The sequence below is a fragment of the Xiphias gladius genome, chromosome 17, assembly GCF_016859285.1.
Source record: "Xiphias gladius isolate SHS-SW01 ecotype Sanya breed wild chromosome 17, ASM1685928v1, whole genome shotgun sequence".
NCBI lineage: Eukaryota > Metazoa > Chordata > Actinopteri > Istiophoriformes > Xiphiidae > Xiphias > Xiphias gladius.
In genome coordinates, this window is record NC_053416.1 from 25175258 (window position 1) to 25198639 (window position 23382).

Here is a 23382-nt window from a genome sequence, read left to right on the forward strand (position 1 = left end):
TATTTTCCCTCCATCTACACATGTTAACTCGACAACAACCCACATCATGACACGTATAAACAAAGCAGCGTGTGTAGATGAACAGGCAGCTGGTTGGCCTTGAAGTAGACCCGTTTGCAGTTTACTACAATAGCTAATTCAGGGGCCTAACCTCTCTGCTTACTTTAATTTGGACTCAAAGACAAGTGTTTGAAATGATCCATGTTAAATTTACGTAAATTTGGAAAGCTTTATGAGGCTCGTGCTGCTTGCCTGGCTATACCTTGTTTTGCCAAAAATCAGATTTTGCAACAGAGGTGGTGACTGCAGAATTATTGTCAAACTGAACACAACTATGGAATAAAAGCCAGGATGCATAATACCAGAATTTTCCTATAATACCAGAAATAATACCAGAAAGTACATGCAGATGAAAGGTGACTGCCAAAAGGTCAAGCGTAGTTTTCTCTAGCACTTAAAGATATTCATGCAATCAATGCAAAAAGTATTCAATTCAAAGTAAGTATTCCATCTTGTCTGCTTATCTAGTTGTTATCAGACTGAGTCTTCAGAAATCATTTGGTGTTGTTAATGTGACTGAATTTAGTTTCTTCCTGTTTGCTCTTTCCAATGTGTTTTGATTTCTGTAGTACAGTTTCCCATTGTATGCTACAGAAGGTGTAAGAACAGAAACATTACAGTAAGGCAGTAAATCTGGTTTACTATGCCTTTCAGTTTTAATTTAATAACAATACGTAATGACTGACATCAGTTATGTCACTACTTAGCAGATCTAACATCTGTTTTTTATCAGACTGCACATGAACATGACAACTAAATCATCCATTTATTAGCTATAGTGTTCATCTTTGAGGGTCCAATCCCAGTTGAGGAGGCGGGAGGCAAGAGGTGGGGTACACCCTGGACAGGTCGCCAGTCTATCACAGGGCCGACATACAGAGACAAACAACCATTCACGCTCACATTCACACCCATGTGCAATTAGAGTGTCCAGAGGAAACCCGGGCAGGCACAAGGAGAACATGCAAACTTCACAGAGAATGGCCCCAGTTGAACCAGGGGTCAAACCAAGAACCCACTTGCTGTGATGCGACAGTGCTGAACACTGCACCACCATGCTGCAATACTTAATTTTATTTGATTTGTTTAATGAACAGGCCAAAACAGGCCAAACATTGAGGCTATGTTCACACTGCAGGCAGTTGATTTGTTTTCCAAATTTGGCTGTTAATGCTCCAAATTACAGGTACCCATATCAGATTCTGCACATGTTTAGTAAAGTACTGCCATTTCCACCTTGGTTGTCATAGTAACAGTGCAGGCGTTCAAACGCTGAATAGGCTCACTTTCTGACCATCTCTGTGAGTTTTACTGTGTAGCAATAAAACTCTTCTTGTTTTTACTATTTATTTTATTTCATATCTACCGTGCATAACACACATAAGCTTTTACCTCTGCAGGCCTGCAAGGCGCATGTACTGGACCCCCAGCTGAAACATGAAATTAGATCCACTGTCTCAATATAAATTATGAATACAGTGTGCCTTTTAGAGGACAATACATTTCCTAGAGCTATTTTCACTACAGCAAAGGAAAATCAATATATATTTACTGATGTATGAGTTCTGACACAATGCTTCTTTTTCAGCATTTCACATCTTGCTCATGTCGACTAATTTGCCTGCCATGACATGTTTGAGCTTTAATCTAACCACCGATTTCAGCTGCATGCAGATGCTTTTATCTCTCCTTCCATTGCACAGCAAACACCCACACACACTTCTCTCCAGCTTTCACACCACATATATGCTATACCTAGCTTTTATAACTTTTCTCTGACTGACTGACTGTAAAGTTACTCCACTGGTTGGCCGCCGAGTGGTGGAGTTTCCCCATTGGCCGTTGCGCTTTCAAAATGAATAGGTGCGAACAGGATCTATTGCTTCATCAGGAGGTTGTTTACAGGCAGTGTTCCCATCTTAGCGCCTTTGTCACTAGATTTACTGACCTTTCACACCCTTTAGCCACTTTTTTAGTAAAAAGCACCTAGCGACAAATCCAGCAAATTTTTTGAAAACCTTTGCTACTTTCTGTAGAAGAGAGTCACCAGTATTGCCCTGCGAGCACAATGTCAGGCTTTTCCTCCGCAGGCACATCTCTCTCTGGTTTCATGTAATTCACCGGACGGCAGCTGACATGGACGTGAATCAGCTTTATAACTTTCTGCCAAGTGATCACTTTACAAGCAAATATGTCTTATATCACAGCACAGACATTCTCTCTAACTTATGTTTATGGTGATTCTGTCAGACATCGTCACGGTTATAACATCAGGATTTCACCAGTGCAGAGCAGCAGCTTCGAAATGGGTTGGAAGTGACTGCTGCTTAATATGGAGTCTTAATGGGCTGAGTTTCAGTCACTATTATTTGTTCCGTTGTCTCATAACAGAAACAGAGAAGCATATAAATGAGAACAGCTTTATTGGAAATTCTGCTGTATTAAATGACTCTATATGTGAGCACAGGGAATAGGTGAGAAACAAATAGATAAAGTCTAGCTTTTGACCAAGTCTTGTTAAAAGACTATTTCTTGTTCCCTCTTATACATATTGTTCTCATCATCACACAACCTATTGATATGAGGACATGATATTCATTAAGCTTACTTGCTTCCATTTATTAAAATTTAAATCCTTCTGCTGCTTGAATAAATAAATAACATTATTTTATTTTACATCAGTAAACTGTTCTATCCCTTTTCCTTTAAAAGAGTACTCTGCTAATCTATCATTGCTCTTCTATAACATTGTAATAGTCATTTTGCAGTTTTAAAAAAAGATCAAGATCAATGCAGCAGAACCAGAGTCATCTTTTTTATCCCACACATTCTTCTTACTCATGCAATGCGCATTGCAATCCCCAATCGCTGACAGTTCAGATGCGAGTGGGTTATGCTAGTAGCGGCAAATGCAGCCAGGCGCCTCTAGCGGAGATGAGGGGTGGTCTATAGAGGTCTGGTAAGCTCACTTCTTTTTAACTACACACCCCCAGATTTTTTTCAAAGTTGCAGTTTCCAGGCCTAGGTGATGCTGATTCAAGTGACATCAGTTGAGGACATTTATTACATTTCACACAGCTGTTAAGCCTTTGGTTTGTGTGAGATACAAAAGGCTTAACACAACTTTTTCAGACAGATGCCGATGTGTAAAATTAGTGGAATTTTCATTAAAGGGGGAACTCCTGCAATTTAGCGCTACAACTCCATAACTCTCAGAGTTCTGAGATTTACAAGAGACTGATAAAAAATGAAAAACAATGGTCCAAATTGAAGCAGCAGGGATTAAGATATCTTGACTCTCTGTCCCTAGTCTGGGGAAAACTCTGGAAAATATTGGATCCTAAATTTCCCATAATGGAAATTGTTAGAATCTTCTGTAAGACCTTACTGTCTGGTAAATGCCCAGGTCTTTCAAACTGTACACCCTAGTTGGTAACGCAGGATTTCTAATCCAAGATAACTCTGATGACATCACTATGACATAATCAGGGTTTTTTTTTATTTTTAATTTTAAAATGCCCATATTACGGCTATTGATGAGTCACTTTAAAATAGCAACTGATTCCACTGTGCCTTTCATGTAGGAGTGATCCATATTTTGCTTCCTTTTTGAGCTGTTAAGCCTTTCATATCTAATACATTGTGGTACTAAAACTAAATGGCAACTGTCAGACTGCCATTTAGTTTATGTTTATTTCCAAAGCCTTGGAGGCTTAGCTGGCTGATCACTGGAGAATCCTACAGCCTGATCCAACCTTTCTGACACCAGACATGCGATCCTGATGGTTTACCTTCTGAATGTTGATATCTCTGTTCTCTTGCGACCAGGAGGCGTGGTATGAGTTCCGCGTCATGGCTGTCATGGATGACATGATCAGCGAGCCCAGTAATGTAGTAGGAGTGACTAGCACAGGTAAGCCATTACATCACATGCTGAAAATTGTATGCAGTACAATAATTTCACTTGTGGTCATGATTAACAAAAAGTACAAATATCTAATGTATAAACGCTACATTTTTCGATATAAATACAGGACAGATCTTCTGGTTGAAACCGTGCTTTTTGCCTTGAATTCAGAGGAGCGTTTCATGTCAATGCTGGGATTCAACCTGGCAACCTCTGGCTGTAACCTGCATCTATAACCTCAGGCTATCATCAGGCTAACACTTCTGAGCTGAGGAGGGGCTGTAGATGTATTGCACACGCAGCCTCCAACTTTACATTTTGCAAACTCAGCACTATTAAATTTAAGCTTGCTTTACATGCACACTCCTTTGAAGCGTCATGAAAAGTATGACATCATCATTCTGCCTGTCTCCCAAAGATTGCATTGGGCTGCTCTGCGCTAAAAAAGATTAATTTCATTAAAACCAGTCTTTTTTGGTCACAATACTTTAAGTCTGTTTAGAGTCTGAAATTAAACACCTCAAAATGTGATGTTTCTCCCCTTGCAGAGATCTTTGAGTACGCATCCTTTGGTAAGAGCAGCTGTTGGTAACAGCATTTATAGAGGAGATTTGCTCAGGAACCTCTAGATCTCTGGAAGTACTCTGCTGCCGCCTGCTGGTAGAGCTGGAGAGCTGTGAAATGTGCTGATCAAATACTCCTGCTCATTTCTCTGTTAAGTGGTATTAGTTTGCCTGCTTTCTCTTTGCATTTTGTCAGTGAATATCGTGCTAAACACTTGATTTTGATACACCCTGTCCTTTCAGAGATGATAACGGGGTTTTTTGGCTGATCAGTAGTTACTTCAGATACCAGTAGTTGTTGGAGGTACAACACTTTGCATTTTGCTGTATCATGCTCCCCTGCAGCACATAAACCACTCTAACTAGTTCATAACAAATGTTGACATATTGTACCCCCCAGTCCTCGCTGAGTGATTCATTAGCATGTAGGCCGCTAAAACAACTCTATAGCAGGAGTTAAAGTAGCTGCACAGCAGAGCTAGTACACTGGCTCTGCTTTCATTATCATAATGATGATCTTGTTAATGCACAACTGTTCCGGATGCATAAATTCTGGCTGTGTTGCATCCCTGACTGTAACAAGCTGAAGATTGCAGCCATGTTGAACAGAGCATCAGAAATAAATGCAGCATTAGAATATAGCCCAGTGCTGTGTTTACTCTGACAATCTATGACAGTTCTGCAAACAGTGTTAGCGTATGTTATGAATGTTCACCAATGGAAAAAAAACTTACTTGGAGTATAGGTTGGAATTCTAATTCAAAGTCATGCCCAAGCTGACAAACTATGGTCCAAAATTAAGGAGAGCAGTGTAAGAGACTAATTAATTTACAATTCCCACCCATTGTCTTCTATGAAGAGTTTCTCCCTCCTCTCTCCTTAGAGTTAGTGCTGACACAGCACTAAAGCAACCAAAAAAAGGAAAACCAAGTATTTCTGTTAATAATTAGTAATAAACAGAAACAAGTTTTCATGGCTGTTTTTTATATACGACCTTGACAGAGTATCTAAATATGAATATGAACATCCAGGTTTTCTTCCTGTCTGAGGTGCCCGCTGCTTCAGCTTTATAACTGACACTTCACGTCACCTTCAGACTGTACAAGATTTCGCTCTACTGAGGGGGACAACCATTTTATCTGCTCTTGTCCTCCGGTGTTGTTTGAAATAATGTTTAGACAGAGGATATTCATCAGTCATTATAAGAGCACTGCGTTATGGCTCAGATGGTGATTAAACAATAACTGTAATTATACATTGTTGCTGCTACCACAGGGCATATCTACGAGCACCCCTATGTTTGTCACTGGGTCAGGCAGGAGTGATGGTTTGAGGTTACAGCTGATTTTCTACTATAGGTTTCCTACTATAGTGGTTTTCTTAAATAGTAGTGTTTTCCCTTAAAGTCAAAAATGTGTTGACTGTAATATTTGAGCTTCACCGTGCAGAATGATGTACTGTATATGCAGAGTTTGACACTGGAAGCTGTTTTCACATTTATCTGCTGAAGGAAGAATATTTCTCTGTGCTAACCTCAAATCTCAGTTCAATATGTGTAGTACAAGATGATTGTGTGACTTCACAGTTACTTAGGAGGGAAATCGTGGAAAGTTGGTATACAGTTTACACCAATGTGATGTGGAGACTTGCAACCATTCAGTATAGTGCACATGTAGCTTAATTTCCATAATCTCAGCAGAGCTTTTGTTGGGAGTAGAACATGATTTGCCTCTGCTTTTTTTTCTGCACAGTAAGTTTTGAATGCACATACTTTTAGAAAAAAGTTTACATTCTACTAAGTGACCATGGCATATACCCTGTAGAAATGCCAGTTTCAAAGACATTTGCAGTAGTAAAGGTCAGCTCTTGCATATTTGAATCTCATTGGATATGGCAGGAATTTTTGCTTTCATAGGCCCAAAGGGTCTTCTGCAGGAACATACAAATGATTGGATTGGGCTTCTCTTTTTGGTTAGGGAGTGTGGCAAGCAGCATAAGCCAAGTGAGGAAATAGCAAAGGGGTATACATGCATACTCCCAAGAAAACATCAGAAAATCCTGATTCAGTTTGTGAACTCACATCATTAAAAAGCTGCTGATCAGAGTACAGTGTTTTCTTGCAGGGGACAGTCTGCTCTTTTTCAGTGGACCCACATCACATAGTAAATATCACCCCCCATTTCAGAGCCAGAAAATGAATGTTGACATTAGCATTAATCTTAAAGAGTGCCATAGCAGAAGTCTAGTGGGCAAACTGAAGTTTTACATTTGTTTGTTTACTGTTTGCGTCATTTAACAAATGTTCTTTATTGCTGCATAATCATTAATTTCCCTCACCTCTGGGTAAGCCACCTCTGTGCCTACATATGTCCGATTGCAAACCGTTATTTCCCCCTTTTTTACACCCTTTTATCTCCATAACCACATCAGTATTTTGCTGTTACACATTTACAGCAACTGCCTTTTTACGTCCCTGACTGTTCCCTCCTCAAATCACACACTTCTTCCCTCCTCCAGAGATGGTGGAGGACCGTGGACTGGCACGGCCTGTGGTGGCTGGCATTGTGGCCACCATCTGTTTCCTGGCAGCAGCTGTCCTGTTCAGTACAATGGCTGCCTGCTTTGTCAACAAACAACGCCGGCGGAAGCTCAAGAGGAAAAGAGGTGAGGGGAGAGTCCAGTCTCCACAATCGCGAAACACATTTTCAGGGAATTTTCTTCAATGTTGTTGTATTTGGTACTTCAGGTATTTCATGGTGTCTTACCATTCGTTGGGTGTTTTATCACTATATTAGTTTTGAATACATTAATGGAAAAATTTAACTGTGACACATTTACCACGCTTGTACTTCATTCATGTACTTGAACTCCAAACATGCTGTTTTATGTGAGCCATTTCCTCTTAACTTCGGACCTAACTGTGTGTTGTTTGACTACAGAATATAACATAAAAGTGGTTTATGACACCTCAGGCAGCACTGTCAAAGTCATTCAATTTTATAGTTTTTGTTAAAGTGACTTTTGCATTTTACTGTTATTCTATCGCTGGGTTTTAAGTCCTGTCCTAGGCAGCAACACTGTTGTCTTTGCGAAATCAAGTTCTTATGAACCTTTCATGTAAATGTCTTGGATCAGTGTTGTTTACCATGAATACCAAAAAGATTTCCCTTATTGTAAATAATGAGGTGCAGGGATTTTAAGGTCTGCTTGAAAATGAAATTTAATTAGCTTCCTTTTATTGACTTGACATGCATTTACACTGCCTCTTACTTTAGTGGTTGCAATCTCTCCGAATGCCAGGACAGAGGATGTAGCATGTATAACGAACACCTTTATTTAGATGCATAGCTCTGGAATGAATGATAGACAACTTTGCAGTGATTATCATGCATACATACTTCAAACTTTAATGTATACTGATGACTAAACATTTGCTTTAATGGCAATAATGGTCTGTTTTTTTCCTTTTTCATCTCCTAGACCCCCCTCTCTCCATAACCCACTGCAGAAAAAGCATGGAAACTCCGTAAGTAACCCCCACTGCTTATAACACATAACAAAGTTCACTGTTACTTTTTCCCAAGGCAACAATGCACAGTACTCTAAACAAAACCATAATCAAAGAGCACACCAGCTAGGATTTATTTTTCTCACTGGTCAGCTATCAGACCTTCATAAATAATCATAATTTTTCAGTCATCCATATAGAATTGCATTCAGAAAAGCAAATCAAATAGTAAGATTATTGTATACAGTACTTCTGAACCATAGAATCTGAACAGTAACATGATTCACATTATTTATGACCATTACTGCTAACATAAAGCAAAATGTATGTAATAACATTAACTGATTATATATTCCTAAAGTATATAGCAATAAAATTTTTTAACAGAGATTAATGTATCTTCCTGATACCTAAATGATAATTTGACATTACTTTTGGATGTGCTGTCATTCCTGAATGTTTCTTGTGTCTCTACATTTATATATATATATATGTATACATATATCTATATAGTTAGGTCCACAAGTATTTGGACAGTGATGGAATTTTCATAGTTTTGCCTCAAAAGTAACTTTTTGAGCAATAGTAATTGGATAAAACCAATATATTTATAAATACATGGATTATTTTTAATACCTTGATGAGATACTTTGCAGTTAATGATTGCCTGAAGTCTGGAACCCATGGACATCACCAAATACTGAGTTTCCTCCCTTGAGATGCTTTGCCAGGCCTTTACTGCAGCCGCGTTAAGTTGCTGCTTGTTTCCGGGTCTTTCTGCCCTCAGTTTTGTCTTCAGTGTTGCAGCATTTGGCTGAATCTGAGCAGACAGTATAGCCCTTTACACTTCAGAGTTCATCCTGCTACTTCTATCAACAGGCACATCATCAATAAACACCAGTGACCCAGTTCCACTGGCAGCCATACATGCCCATTACATAACACTGCCTCCACCATGTTTGACAGATGTTGTGGTGGCTTTGGTTCATGAACTGTTCTTTTCCCTCTCCATACTCTTCTCTTCCCATCATTCTGGTACAAGTTCATCTTGGTTTCATCTGTCCAGAGAATCTTTTTCCAGAACTGGACATGTTTTTTTAGATGTTTTCTGGCAAAGGCTAATCTGGCCTTTCTGTTCTTGAGTGCTACCAGTGGTTTGCACCTTGTAAACCCTCTGTATTTACATCCATGAAGGCGTCTCTTGACTTTGACAATGATACACCTTCCTCCTCAAGAGTGTTCTCGACCTGACGAGATGTTGTGAAGGTTTTTTCTTCTCCAAGGAAAGAATTCTGTGATCATCCAGTGGAGTTGTCTTCCGTGGTCTTTCAGGCCTTTTGGTGGTGCTGAGCTCACCAGTGCATTTCTTCTTTTTAAGAATTTATCAATTTGTTGATTTTTCCACTCCTAAAGTCTGATCTGTCTGATGAGTTTGCATTATTATTATTTTTCAGCCTAGTAATGGCCTCCTTCATTTGCATGGACACCTCTTTGGGCTGCAAATTGAGATTTCCCATGAACAGCTACCAAATAGAAATTCAACACTTGGAATCAACTCTAGAATTTTTATCCGTTTCATTTGTCATTAAATAACAAGGGAACAGGCCACAGTTGGCCATGAAACTGATAATTATCGACTGTCCAATTACTTTTGAGCCTCTGAAAACAAGGGTCTATGTATAAAAATGATTATCTATATATATATAGATATATATATATGTGTGCGTGTGTATGTGTTTGTGTGAGTGTGTGTGTGTGTGTGTGTGTGTGTGTGTGTGTGTGTGTGTGTGTGTGTGTGTATGTATACATATGTATATATATATATACATATATATACAGATGCATATGCATATGTAATGTTGTTCCAAGCAGCTTGGAGAAGTTGCTTCTATGGATTTTGACATTCTCAATTACAAGCTGCTCACCATAAGTTAGAGAAGTGTATTTAACAGCTAGTTTATGAAGGTGAATGCTGGAATCATGAAGAAAACATGTTGAATTTAAGTGGACCTATGAACTGGTTGTCCCCCTCGTTGATAAGAGAAGACTCGCGTCCAATGGAAAAGCAATCTGTTCAGTTTTGATATGATATTCATTTAGTATGTATGACAAATAGTCGTCACTGAACTAAGAATAACTAGAACATATTGCTCATTTCTTGCTCTTGGATGCCCTGTGGCCTCACTTCAGAATTATCATTTATACTATCACTAATTCTAAGAAAGGGGTATAAAAACAGAAATCACTTTTGAGTTATTTCACCTCATGTTGCTCATTTCATTCCAAATGTACCTCTTAGAACCTCACAAAATTCTCTTAGATTGCTCTAATGCAAGCTAGACAGTAGCAAATAAATTACATTTTGCCTATAAGTTTGGCCACCTTGCAACAAGAGTTTCTCAGAGCTAGGAGCTGTGCTTCCAATTTTACATTAAATGACACTTGCTTACAGGAAAACAAGATAATGGACATCTCCTATTTAAAAATCGAGTCGAAACTGGAAATTTTCACTGTAAAATATTCTTTAAATGTGAAACACTTCCAGAACATACAAACGTGTGTGCATTAGTAAACAGAGCTTAGCAGCTTGAAACATTACCTTGGCTCACTCACGATTATTTCCGTTTTAAAACAGTGATCTAACTAGAATATAGTGGAAATTGCTCCTGTTTAAGATTACGAAAAATAATAATAAAAATTAGATAGCTTTGTGTAACAGAGGAATTGAGACATTTGTCTGAAGTTGGATTTTTTATTTGTGATTCCAGTCATATACAGTATTTACTGTATCAATCAGATGTTACTGGACAACACTGTGAATTTAATGACAGTAGGTCTGCCGATGACAAAAGTTCCACCCCATTATTTTCATTGTTCTGTCCTTATGTGACCCTGAAATTGATCGAGTTTGCCATCATAAAGGACATTCTAGGTCCCTTAATAGACCCTTTTCACAGCTGACATTTATACATGTTATAGCAGGAAGAGGACAGATGGAACTAATAACATTAATCATGGCTCAAGTAAGCCATGCTGGTGAGCTAGCATGAACAGACTAGAGCCTTGGCACTGATGCATCTAAATAGAATGTATCCATCATTATGTTGCACCTGTATTACACAAGTCAATATGTTTGCCATGAGAGAGGACTGTTCTGAGTAAAAAAAAATATGATTATCCTAGGTGGAAGTTTTTCAGGAGACACACCTCTACTGATTATTTTTAAATGAATGCATACTGGAATGCTGTTTTGTAATGACGGTACTACAAAGAATGCAGTTTTATCAACTGCTGGCATGGACAAATAACAACAACATTAATTTCATTTTCTTTATTTGTTTTCTGATTCATCAACTTGTTAAACTACTGCAGATCCATAAAGTATTCAAACCCCTTCACTTTTTGGAAACTTAATGTGTTATAGCTTTCATTTTTGAGGCATAGAATTGCCATTTTTGCCCGTCAGTCTACACACAATAACACATGAAAAAGTGGAGACACATTTTTGGAATTTTTTGAAAATATAAAAAAATCAAAAACTGAAATCTCTCATTTACAAAGGTTTTCAGGCCCTCTGCTTTGGCACTCCAAGTCAGGTACATCTTTACTTTAGTCATCCTTGAGATGTGTCTGGAACTTGAGTGGAGTCCACCTGTGGCTTGAATAGTTTGGACATAGTTTAGAAAGGCACATACCTTTGTATGTAAGGATCCACAACTCACACAGCATGTGAGGATAAAAATCAAGCCATGAACTCCAAGGAGCTCTCTGTAGACCTCTGTGATAAAACTGTGGTGAGGTACAGATCCGGGTAAGGGTATAAATACGTTTCTTGAGTGTTCCCAGGAGCACAGTGGACTCAATAATTATGAAATGGAAGAAGTTCGGAACCAGCAGGACTCTTCCTGGTGGAGAGTTGGCCGGCCAGCCTGAGACTGTAGTTACTGTACATACAGCCAAGAAAGAGACTTAAATGTAAAACCTAATCTCTAAACTTAAATATACTTCAATATAGAATATCTTTGGAAAGACCTGAAGATGGCAGTTCACAGATGATTCTCATCCAATCTTGATGAGCTTGAGAGGATCTGCCAAGAAGAATGGGATAAACTGCCCAAATCCAGGTGTGCAAAGCTGGTAATTGCTGCCAAAGGGGCTTCTACAAAGTACTGAATTGAGGGTCTGAATATTTTTGTAAATGAGAGATTTCAGTTTTTTGTTCAATTTTTTTTTTGTATATTTGCAAACATTTCTAAAAACTGTGTCATTATGGGTTACTGAGTGTAGATTAATGGGCAAAAATGGCAATTTTATCCATTTAAAATAAAATCTACGACACAAAGTGTGCAACACGGGAAAGAATCTGAGTATTTTTTGAAGCCACTGTAATTAAAGGATAAGTCTAGTTTCTTGTCAACAAATCCCATGTAAAGACCAAAACCAACAATGAATGTAAATATCGTCTGTGTGTATCAAAGTATGATATATCTTCCTCTGAGCCATAGAGCTCCATTGTTGTCCAAAAACTATTAAAAACACATCAATTAGCTGAACCGTTAGCTGAAATCCATGGCTGAAAATAGTCCTTAACAAATGGACTAGTTGAGGAAATTATGTAGCCTTTTTAAAAAAACGAGGATATAAAATGTTTCATTCAGTAGGAACCAATTGGCTTGCGGCTGAGAGCCACACACAGGGCAGGGGATTTGTAACAACTGAGAGACAGACATGGTTTATTGATCTTTTTGGTTTTGGTCTTTTTATGGCATTTTTTGAGAGCTAGAAAATAAAGGGCTTTATATTTGAAGAGTAGGTCTGACTGGCAAAGAAACCCAAAAAAAACCTTTATCTATTGATTAAAGCTCACATGTTTACAATTTCTGACTTTGGCAACTTGCAGTGGTAGTATTTAAAAAACAAAAACAAAAACTGTCTACAGGACAGTAAATCTGGCTGCTTACTACATGATCTGTGGAAATAGTGATTAGTGGGCTGAATGAAACACAAACAGTATCAGGTTTCATCTGGATTATCTAATTTTTATAAAAATACAAAAGCAGAATAATTTAAAAGATGCTATTATCACTTAAAATTTCTACACATAGGGGTTTGAACTAAACACTTAAGATATCAACCTGGTTTGGCTGATCTGTAAAGTCCAAATACAGGTTTGCTGTGCATGTGTGGACGCTTGCTAAAGTATTGATTGTGTGACATGCATAGGCTAATATTTCAAAATTCAAGGCTACCGAGGTGCTACAGAGCGCTGCAACAGCTGTGTGGCTGTCATCAGCAAGTGATGTCACCTCAGATGGCACATGACTGGGAAGGACGTCTCATTTCACGAAATGCGACCCTCTTACATCTCCCTATCTTAAGTGGGTGGAAATTTAAAAAAAAACTAAACAAAACAAAAAGTCAAAAACAAAATACACAAGACAAACCAAGAAAACAAGACAAGGAATCTGAGCTGCATCATATGACTAGTGTTCTGGGTCTGAGTGTGTGGGATTTTGGCCATATACCCTTAGAGTCAATAAATAGGGAAGTATCTGAAAGTGCAGTGGTCACATCTTAACTGATATTTCTTTCCTCTCTCTTGCCCTTTACCTATGTCTTGTTGCTCCATGATAGCCTCTCTTGTCTCCAGGCTCTTTCTCTCTTCTGATACTTCTCTCTCTCAGATCTTCTGAGTCACTACAATTTCATCCCATTTTTGTCTTTTTCAGCCCTGTTAACAATAATATCAAGCAATTTTCTCTCATTTTCTTTTGCTTTTTAAATAAACATACCTCTCATTAACAGGCTTCCTGTTTACCTGCATATTCTCCCCACTTCTTATTGTCTGATCTCCCCACTTCTACAGGAGTCCACTTAGCTTCATTCCCAGCATTGAGCCCTACTGGGAGGGGCTGGACGCAAGCAGGTACAGGCCCCAACCTTCCAGTCCTCAGTGAGTGTGCCAACTATTGTCCCCCCGTTCTTGCACACTGTATAGACCCCTTTGCACTTGGGTTCAGTCCCAGCCCCTCAGACTCCTGACCTGGCTGCATGCTTCTGGCCAAATGTCCCCACCAGGTGACAACAATACTGGTACATGGTCTTTCATACATGAAAGATGAAGGATCTTCGTCATCAGAAGATTAGGGAATTTTTAAATAAATAATCCATCTTGCCATGTGAAACAAGATTAAAAGACACAGGTAGGACACACAGGACACATGTAGATAATGGGTCATATAATGTTCGCTTTCATTTCATAGTTTAACCTTTTGGGAAATACGCTTATTCTCATTCAATTTAGTTAAATCAGAATTGATAATACTCACATGTCTGTAAAACTAAATGTGAAATTAGGTAAGCGGACAGTTAGCTTAGCTAAGCATAATGCTGGAAGCAGAGGGAAACAGGTATCCTGGGTCTCGTCTGGTATAGCACAGTCTGGCACATAACTACCCATAGAACTACAAATTGTTTTTGCACTTCAAGTTTTTGTGTGGATTAAACAAATGAGATATAATAAATTAATTAGTGAGCGTATAGCCTTTTGAGTGAGCCAGGCTAGCTGTTTCACCCTGCTTCCAGTATTAATGCTAAACATAGCTAACTGTCCCTTGGCCCTAGCTTCATATTTAGTGTACAGAGATAGAGTAAGATTTGTGTGAGTCTTCTCATCCAACTCTTGGCTAGAAAGAGAATAAGTGTATTTCCAAAAAATTTGAACTATTCATTTAAATAAAAAAGATTTCAGATACTGAGATCTGAGTTGATCAGCTTTATACAGTATAATGATAATTCACTGTATTGGTAATGATGATTAATCAATTGAAACATCAATGAGTCCAAGGCGGATGATGAAACAAGTTTTATGAATATGAATGTGAATAACATCGTACTCCCCACGAGAAACATTCTTGCTATTTTAGATGAAGGCATATATTGCTGATTTTGTCTGAAGTTAATATCTAAATCTTGAGACGCATGTTTCCAGAACAATGAAATCATTCTTGAGATGTGCGTTCAATGAAAGTACTTTACGTTATTTGTTAAAAGAATAGTTAAACATTCTGGGAAATGTACTTAATTTCTTTCTGACAGAGCGTTAAATGAGAAGATGGAATCTACAGCCAGTAGCCAGTTAGCTTAGCTTAGCACATAGACTGGAAATAGGGGGAAAGAAGCTAGCCTGGCTGTATTCAAAATTAACAAAATCTCCCTACTAGTGCCTGTAAAATGGTGAGTCATTGTCATTACACTTCAGCTTTCGTGTTAGTAATGTGTAGAGGTGCTGGTTGGCGTATTTTGTCACAGATGGATGGAGCTAGGCTAGCTGTTGTCCCTCGTTTCCAGTTCATTACAGTAATTCAACTGGCTGCTGGCCATAGCCTTATGTTTACCATACACATATGACAGTGATCTCAACCTTCTCATCTAACTGTCGGCAATAAAGCAAATACGTATAACTTTAACATAATCCTTGTTTTCTGCACAGCACTCTGCTTATGCTTTGTGACTATTTTTGTGGTTTGAGCTGTATGTGACTGCGTCCCAACTAACTCCTTTAAATCACTATTCCACCTCCAAGTGACCTGGAACACTTTTTTTGGCACTCCTGAGCTGATAGACTTCACCACTATTCCTTTCCCATCCCAGAAGCTGTCACAGCTACTCTTGTTCCTTACTCTGTTAATCTACCTTGTTACATTGATTGAAAACCAAGTGTTTTAACTGTTCTGCAGTTTTAGCTTGTATCAAAAGCAGCATCAGTGCCTAAGGCTCCTTATGACAAAATGTGTAAGCTTATGGAAAACATTGTGAAAAATCAGAATTTTATATAACTGTATAATGATAGAGTATATTTAAAAGACCTCTATTTTTATGGCATCAGTAGTGATCACTGAATCTTCATTCAGTGACCATTTAATGAGGCAATAATTGCTGCGATGCCTTAATTTGTGTTGTGAAATGATACAGCCAGTTTGAAGAGTATCAGCTGTATTTTTTACTGTGTGTGTGCTAAGAACATAATGGGCAGGTTCTGAATTATAAATTCTGTATTTTATCATTTTGGCCACTATTCCTTATGGTTGTAGTCCCCATTTTTTAGAGAAATGTCAACACAATAGCTTGATCAGAAACAGCTTTTGCCACATATTTTAAATGTTTTAAATGAAATAAAACCAATCGGAAAGCTTTAAAACAAGTCCAGTTTTAGCCTGTTGTCTAAACAGATTGATTAAAATCTTATTGTAACCAGTAGGAATGATGGTCAAATCTACAAAAATAACAAACAATGAATGATTAAATTAATCATGTTGTATGAGCAGTCTTTGTGGCCTCATAAAGCAGATCTGACTTTTCAAAGAAAACACATCGAAAAGGCACTGCACCCTGGAAACAATCTGAATATATGTCATATGTAAAAGTGGTTTTCATTGGCAGCTGCCTCATAGACACTATTCATAACTTAGTCATTACCAGCACAAGCCTTAATGATTCCATTGAGGATTGGCTATATGTTTCATCTTACCACGAAATAAAGTGATTGTGGCTTCAAAGCAAATCGTGGTTTCATTTCCTCCTTCATATTACAGTTTGTTTTTGATTGCCAAGACACATTTCTTGATATCATGCTGTATTTTTAAAAACTCTTAACACAAATGCATAACTGCACACTCATCTTCACAAACTCCACTCCACTCCACTCAAAACCATGTAACCTTACATATAAACCAAACTTTGCCTTCTGAAATCACACAAAAGCCATCAAATACACATACACCACAAAATAGCCATTACACACTGGTGAGATCAGTTAAAAACACTACCATAAAAACCTGGATGGCACTTTCCCCCAGAACAACCAGTTTATTTGATGAACACAATATAAAGACACAACAGATACATACATTTTAAAAATATACTGTAAAATTGTGCTGTAAAATTGGTTTTCTCAATTGCTTGGACACAATTCCTGGAACAACTCTCTATTTTCTCACATCTTCTCACACAATTTTAAAAACTCACACCCAACGATACAGAAATCTAACTTCCGGGTCCCAATTCAAACTTTGCCCTCAGACAACACAAACAAACTGTCAGAAAACAAAAACTACATCACTGTTTGTTACACAATGGAAGGATTAATTCACTTCTACCAAAATGTTTATAATAGGTTTTATTTGGAACTTATTATTTGGAAAAATCACAGCCCTCACTATCCAGATAACCCTTTCAGGAACACCAAATGCAGCAGATGTACAGGTTACTCAGCATCAGCATCATCATCAGCGTTCTCATCATCTTGTCACCAGTCTGGGTCAGGCCATAATATCTCATCATCATCACACATTATGTTTGCTGTCGCTAGCCAGTGTGGGAAAAAACCCCTTGTATGCGTTATCAAACCCTGGATAGACTCCACAGACGCATGACCACATGTGTCCACCATTGCCTAAAGGAGGTTTTGCTGTGCATAGGGGTTGCGGTCATACACTTTCCACCGCCATGCTGAGAAACATTCCTCCATTAGATTCAGAAATGGGGAACATTTCTGACAACAGTGATCCTGGAGTGGTCAATGAATCAGGCGCGAACCAGAGCAGCCCGATGGAAACTCATGTTATCCTAAATGACAACATATAGGGCTTGCTCTGGTTGCACTGGCTTGGCCCCCTATTGAAGAATATTATAGTACATTATAGTACAGCTGATCTAGAAATGGAAGGAGTTGTTTCATGTTGTATTACGGTAACATTTCCCCTCTGGCCAGGAACATGATGAACATGTATGATGGCATGGTGACCAATGATGTTACACTCCATTTTGTGCCTTTTTTTTAGCTTGAACATTGCCTTGTCGAAAAAAGATGTACTCATGTGGGTCAGCTGTGTCGTCCAGCTCTAAGACTCTCTACAAAAGTAAATAGAAAACACTTTGGTATACTACTGTCCTGGAATGAAAGATGTGTGTACTGCAGTTACTGTAACAAATTACAGTAAAATACAGTGTACTGATATGCTGGAGAGATCGGCCATACTTTACATACTTTCAAAACGTATGTACAGTACAGCAATTACCTGCACATATTGGAATCATTGCTCCTTAATTCTGTTTGAATTCCCCTCAAAAGGCACATGGTACAGCTGGTTTGTCCTAATGCGGTTCATCTGAGCAATCGGGTCAATGGTGGAAATGCTGATGTTGTCAGTTCCTTGGAAGTCTACCTGGTCTTCAATTATTTGGGTTGAATTTCTTTCAAACAGATGGCATTATTGGCAGTCACCATATTCACCAGGGCAGTCTCCTGCTCAGCTGTGAGAACTCTCCGCCTACCTCCAATACATGGCTGCCTCTCAGTTCTGCAGAAAGAAATTTGACCCTTACTGACCTATGGTCATCCATTACTATGGTACAGTAAAAAAGTACATTTAGAACTTAGTGGAGATTCGGTCTATATGCACTAAAAAGTATCACAGTAGCAACAAGGCAAATTACCAGTTTTTCCTTTGGTTGCCACCGTGTAACAGCTAAGGTTGGTTTGCACTAGCTGTCCAGCTTCTGTCATAGTCCTCCCGTGTATGATCACGTGATGATATCTTTGTCTATACTTGTGACTATGACGAAGATCGCATTCCACGAACAATTAACACAGAAAACTACGTAATTCCAAAGGGTTCACATAGTTTTTCTTCCCAGTGTATGTTGTTAATTGATGTATTTTTTTTAACGTATCAACGTTTTTGGTAGATGGCATCATGGTTTGGGATGTTGAGTTAATATGCCCAGTTATAATGTATAAGTGATCAAGAAAAACTGTAAAACACTTGTTTTGTTTAACAAGAATATCAAATACAAATCGGTACTGAGCTTCATACCATGTATGTTAAAGTGTTAAAGTGTGTTATGTACTGATCGTATTTATCAAATATAAGTTATATAACTCCTGAACTTGTAAAGTCTTTGATAGCGACAATTCTGGGTAGGATGCTTCAGTTAAAATAAGGGATAGACACCACCCAGAACTCTCAAACCCAAAGCTGCCTACAGGGAAAAGGTAGTTGCCCAAGGTGGATCATTTCAAATAGCTTTCATGATTAGACGGACTTTTGAGATGGTTTTGAGAGGTTTTGATAAAACAGTATGTACCACTTCAAGTAATGATTGGTAATACTCTTACTTATCTGTATATGTCTTTGATCAGAGGCTCTTCTTCTCCACCTGCCAGTTACACGTCTGCTATACCAGAGCATTACATTGCTGTCGATGCCACCTACCTCAACCCTATTTCTACAGTGTTGCTCAAATCTAGTACAAAACTCTGTTCATCTTTTGACGTTGTCATGGACAATTACTTTTAAGCCCTGACATGGTTTAGCAAGCTTTGCTTATCCCAAGCCCGACTCCAAGTCCTACTCCAGACATTTACATTTACATCCTCACCATCACAACATATTCACCTAGAGCATAAAATAGTGCCCATTGAACTAACAGAGGCTTTCGTCCCATGTAACACAGTGTCTGAGCTTGTCTATTCTAACACAGCACAGAGTAGACATTTTTAGATATTTACTGAAACGTGTGCCACACACAGAGATGTCCATTTTATAGGCTTTGTTAAAAAAGAAAAAAGAAAGAGTATTGCTCACTTTTTACTTCAATTTGGGGGTGTTCTACATTGACCCACTATTTGCTTTCTAGTTGAAATAGTTTTAGGTATCTCACTGAGATGATTTTTTTCTGTGCTCCTCTCACTGCTTTGAAATGGCCAGGGCTCAGTTAGAAAAATGTGATGTCATGTATTTCAGAGCACCACTGAGGATATAGCAACTGAATCACAGTCACATAACAATTGGTGTGTTGTTTGTTCACTGTCAAATTATTTGTTAAAGAAATTTAGTAATGAATATTAAGTGTTATAGAAAAATATTGATTTGTTTAATGTCAAATCAAATGGAATTATGCATGAATTTTAATATATGTTTGAGATTCACACTGTTCAATATAGTGTCATTTAGTGTGTGATATTCCCTCCTTGCGTGCAGGAGGAGGATCAGTGATGCTTTGCTTGGCAGAGCACTTGATTTTTTTTAATTTTCTGACTATTCACTTCTTATATATTGTTTTTCTTAGGTCATCTTCAGGAAAGGTGAGCCCAGAGAGCGTTCGTTCAAAGGCATCCCTGTCAGAATCATCTGAAGATAGTCATGACCAGCGTGGGAAGAAACCACCCCCAAGTCCAGGGAAGAAGGAGGAATTGTCTTTATACAAGAAGACCAAAAGAGCAATAACAAGCAAGAAGTACAGTATCTCCAAGCATGAAGCTGAAGCAACAACACCCATTGAACTCATCAGCCGAGGCCCAGATGGACGCTTTGTCATTGATCCCACTGATGCAGAAATGTCTGTTAAGCCCCGGCGAATTGAGGGCTTCCCCTTTGTGGAAGAATCAGACCTCTATCCTGAATTCCGGCAGTCAGATGAAGAGAATGATGATCCCAGGCCTCTGCCACCAGTTATGGCCCCCCTTCGGCCTCACCAGTTTTCCCCCATCTCCAGTCAGGAATCCTATCTTCAACCTCCAGCCTACAGCCCTCGTTTCCACAGGCCCTTCGAAGGTATGACCATCATGGAGAGCAGTCGGCTCCAGGCCACAGGGCAGATCCGAGGCTCTCTCCACCACAGGGCTTTCTATGGCTATCTAGGCCCCCCTGGGGATCATGATCCCCCGCCGCCTTTTTACATGCCTGATACCAGCCCTCTCAGCTCTGTCATGTCCTCCCCTCCATATCTTGCTGAAGGTCCTTTTGGTCACCCCATGATTCCTGAAGAAATGGGGGAGAGTGATTTCCCACAATATGCTGTCTCTGGTTTCCCACTTCCTCTGACACTCACCCCTTCCTCTCGTTCACCGGAGATTTGGCAGGGACTGGATTTCACCTTTGCAAGTTTGGAGGGGCCCCAATTCATTTTTCCACCACATCACCCTTTGCATCTCCGCCACGACTCCCCCTACCCTCCTCCACCTCATGTTCTTCCCCTTAGTGCTTTCCAGCCCTCCTCCCTGCCAATGCCCACTTACCCAGCTGTCCTGCCACTGGAGGCCCCAAAGAGCCACAAAAGCAAGTCTCCCAGCAAGGCCAAGCCTCATGGCTCCCCAGCCAAGCATTTAGCTATGCAAGAGGCACATTTAGGGCAGCTAAGACACACAAGCCACAGTATTGGTGTGCCGGTTTTGCCTTACACCGATCCAATGGCCCCTATTGTCCCTAGCACATTCAGTAGCCTGGACACACGATGGTTTGAAACCACCCCTCGTTTCAGTCCCAGACAGGCTCGTAGGATGGATTCTGGCATGCATCAGGTGGTTCTCCAGCCCTCTCGACTGTCACCCCTTACCCAGAGCCCCCTTAGCTCTCACAATGGCTCCCCAGAGATTGTAGTACGTCCCAGGCCACGTCCCAGCTTTGTCCAACCTCCCATACCCCCAGAGATGTCTGAGATTACCCTCCTCCCTCCTTCCACAGCCAGCTTCTCAAGGAGATCTTCCCCTTCCTCCTCACCTGCCCAAGGCCAGGATAGCAGGAGGACAAGTCCCAGCTACCGTTCCCACATGGCCTTTGCCACCTCTGCAACCAGCTACCCAGCTTCCCAGTCCCCATCACCCCCCATGGAAAGCAGCAACATATTTGGGCAGATGCCATCTCAGAGGAGGACTGAGGAGGAGATCCTTCCATCTGAACCCTCTCCACCCCAGTTGTCAGCTTCAGGGTAGGTGCAATAGGCATGCAGATAGGGATACCATTTGAGTCATCTGCACCAACCCATAATGCTTTGATGTGTGAATTTGCTCTGACATTTTGGTTACTGGAGTGCTGTCTAATATCCATCAGTTTTTTAAATCATCTCTGTGGCAAATTAGTTTGATAGTTTAGTTTATGCTTTTTTCATTTGTTAACACTTTTATATGAAAATTGAGAACTTTATGGTTGAAGGAAACCCATTGTGTTGTGATAATTCATTTGATAAACTTGAGGATTTCAATTCAGTTTGAGTTTGGTCAATGCTGCTTTTCATGTCAAACATCAAGTTAGAGGTATTCACCCACTGCATCTGTGAAGCATTGTTCCAAAATTATCATTTAAAAAAAAAACCAACTTTTTCCAGTGAAAAGACCAAAAAGTATAAATAATGAAACAAATTATTTGTTGACTGGACAAGAAAATGCATTTGCTTCACAGATTACATTTCCGACCTTTTGGGGCTGCAGTCAATCCAGATGAGAAATACTATTGATTGTGCAGTATGTAATTTGTTTTGCACAAGCCCCTAAAAGCCTGGGAATCTGCAGACAACACCACAAGGTCCCTTTTTTTCCATCTGTATCATGCGTTACCCTGCTTTCACCTAACAGGAGGAATCCCATAATATTCATCCAATTGATTCCCCGGACAAAACAAACACCCATTGTTATGTCTAGCTCCAAGCCTTTGAAGATGCCTTTTTCATGCAGACGGATGCTTTAAGAAGAGTTCATCTTGGCAGGCCCTGCGGCCCATCCTCGGCCTTAGTAACCTGACTGCATGACCAATTCTCCCTTATCTTCAGATTTTTGCCTGCCCTACTTCCCCTTCCCCTTCAGTAACCCTCCTCTCCCCAAACCCTTTAATTGCCCCAAGGACTCCCCCAGGTCCGACTACCAAGGAAAGTTTGTTGGGCAAAGTGTGTCACAGGGCCTGTCCGCTTCTCATGTACTGCAATGTTTCCATCATTACAAATTAGAGGCAGTATGGTGGTTCTTGATGGCTCCTGGAGTCTTACCTGCTTTGTTTTTGATTGATCTCAGCTATCTGGGCAGCGTTGTTGTGACCAGGTCCTCTACACCGCAATAGGTAAGGGTTGGATCCATGTCTGAAAGGGGGGGGTTAGCAGGTGGGACTTTTTTGATCACCTCGTCCTTTAAAGGGGAATACAAGACTTTGAGTCTTTGTTTGATTTGTTCCTCCTTTCAGTCAACATGTGTAGTTAATTTCAGTTCTTTCCTTTTGCCTTTTTGCCAAAGTGGCTATGCATTTTAAGTTCTGCAGTCTTTAGAACATTATGCATTCTGACTGATATGCATATGCCATCTATTAGCTAATAGATTAGGTAAGAGATGTATCACCAACATGATTTCATGCTTGAGTGGTTTGCTAACTGACCACATTCACATGCAACTTTTTAATACCGCACCAAAAGGTAAATCTATCTCATCAGCCTCAAACCACTTCAAATATTTATTTATTCAAGTATTTTTTTGGTTACTTGGATCAGCGCTCTGAAAATTAAGTTAGCAAAGGTCATCC

The 23382-nt window shown here is 39.5% G+C and overlaps 1 protein-coding gene across 1 annotated transcript in view; it reads left to right on the plus strand.

Annotated features, from left to right (window-relative positions):
- The window catches only part of LOC120802689 (protein turtle homolog B-like), a 144672-nt gene that overhangs the window by 115228 nt on the left and 6062 nt on the right, over positions 1 to 23382 (plus strand). Inside the window, exons 15-18 of the mRNA XM_040150765.1 lie at positions 3889 to 3973; positions 7030 to 7194; positions 8011 to 8056; positions 20171 to 21808. Coding sequence (XP_040006699.1) covers positions 3889 to 3973; positions 7030 to 7194; positions 8011 to 8056; positions 20171 to 21808 — 1934 coding nt within the window. The remainder of the gene's footprint in view (positions 1 to 3888; positions 3974 to 7029; positions 7195 to 8010; positions 8057 to 20170; positions 21809 to 23382) is intronic.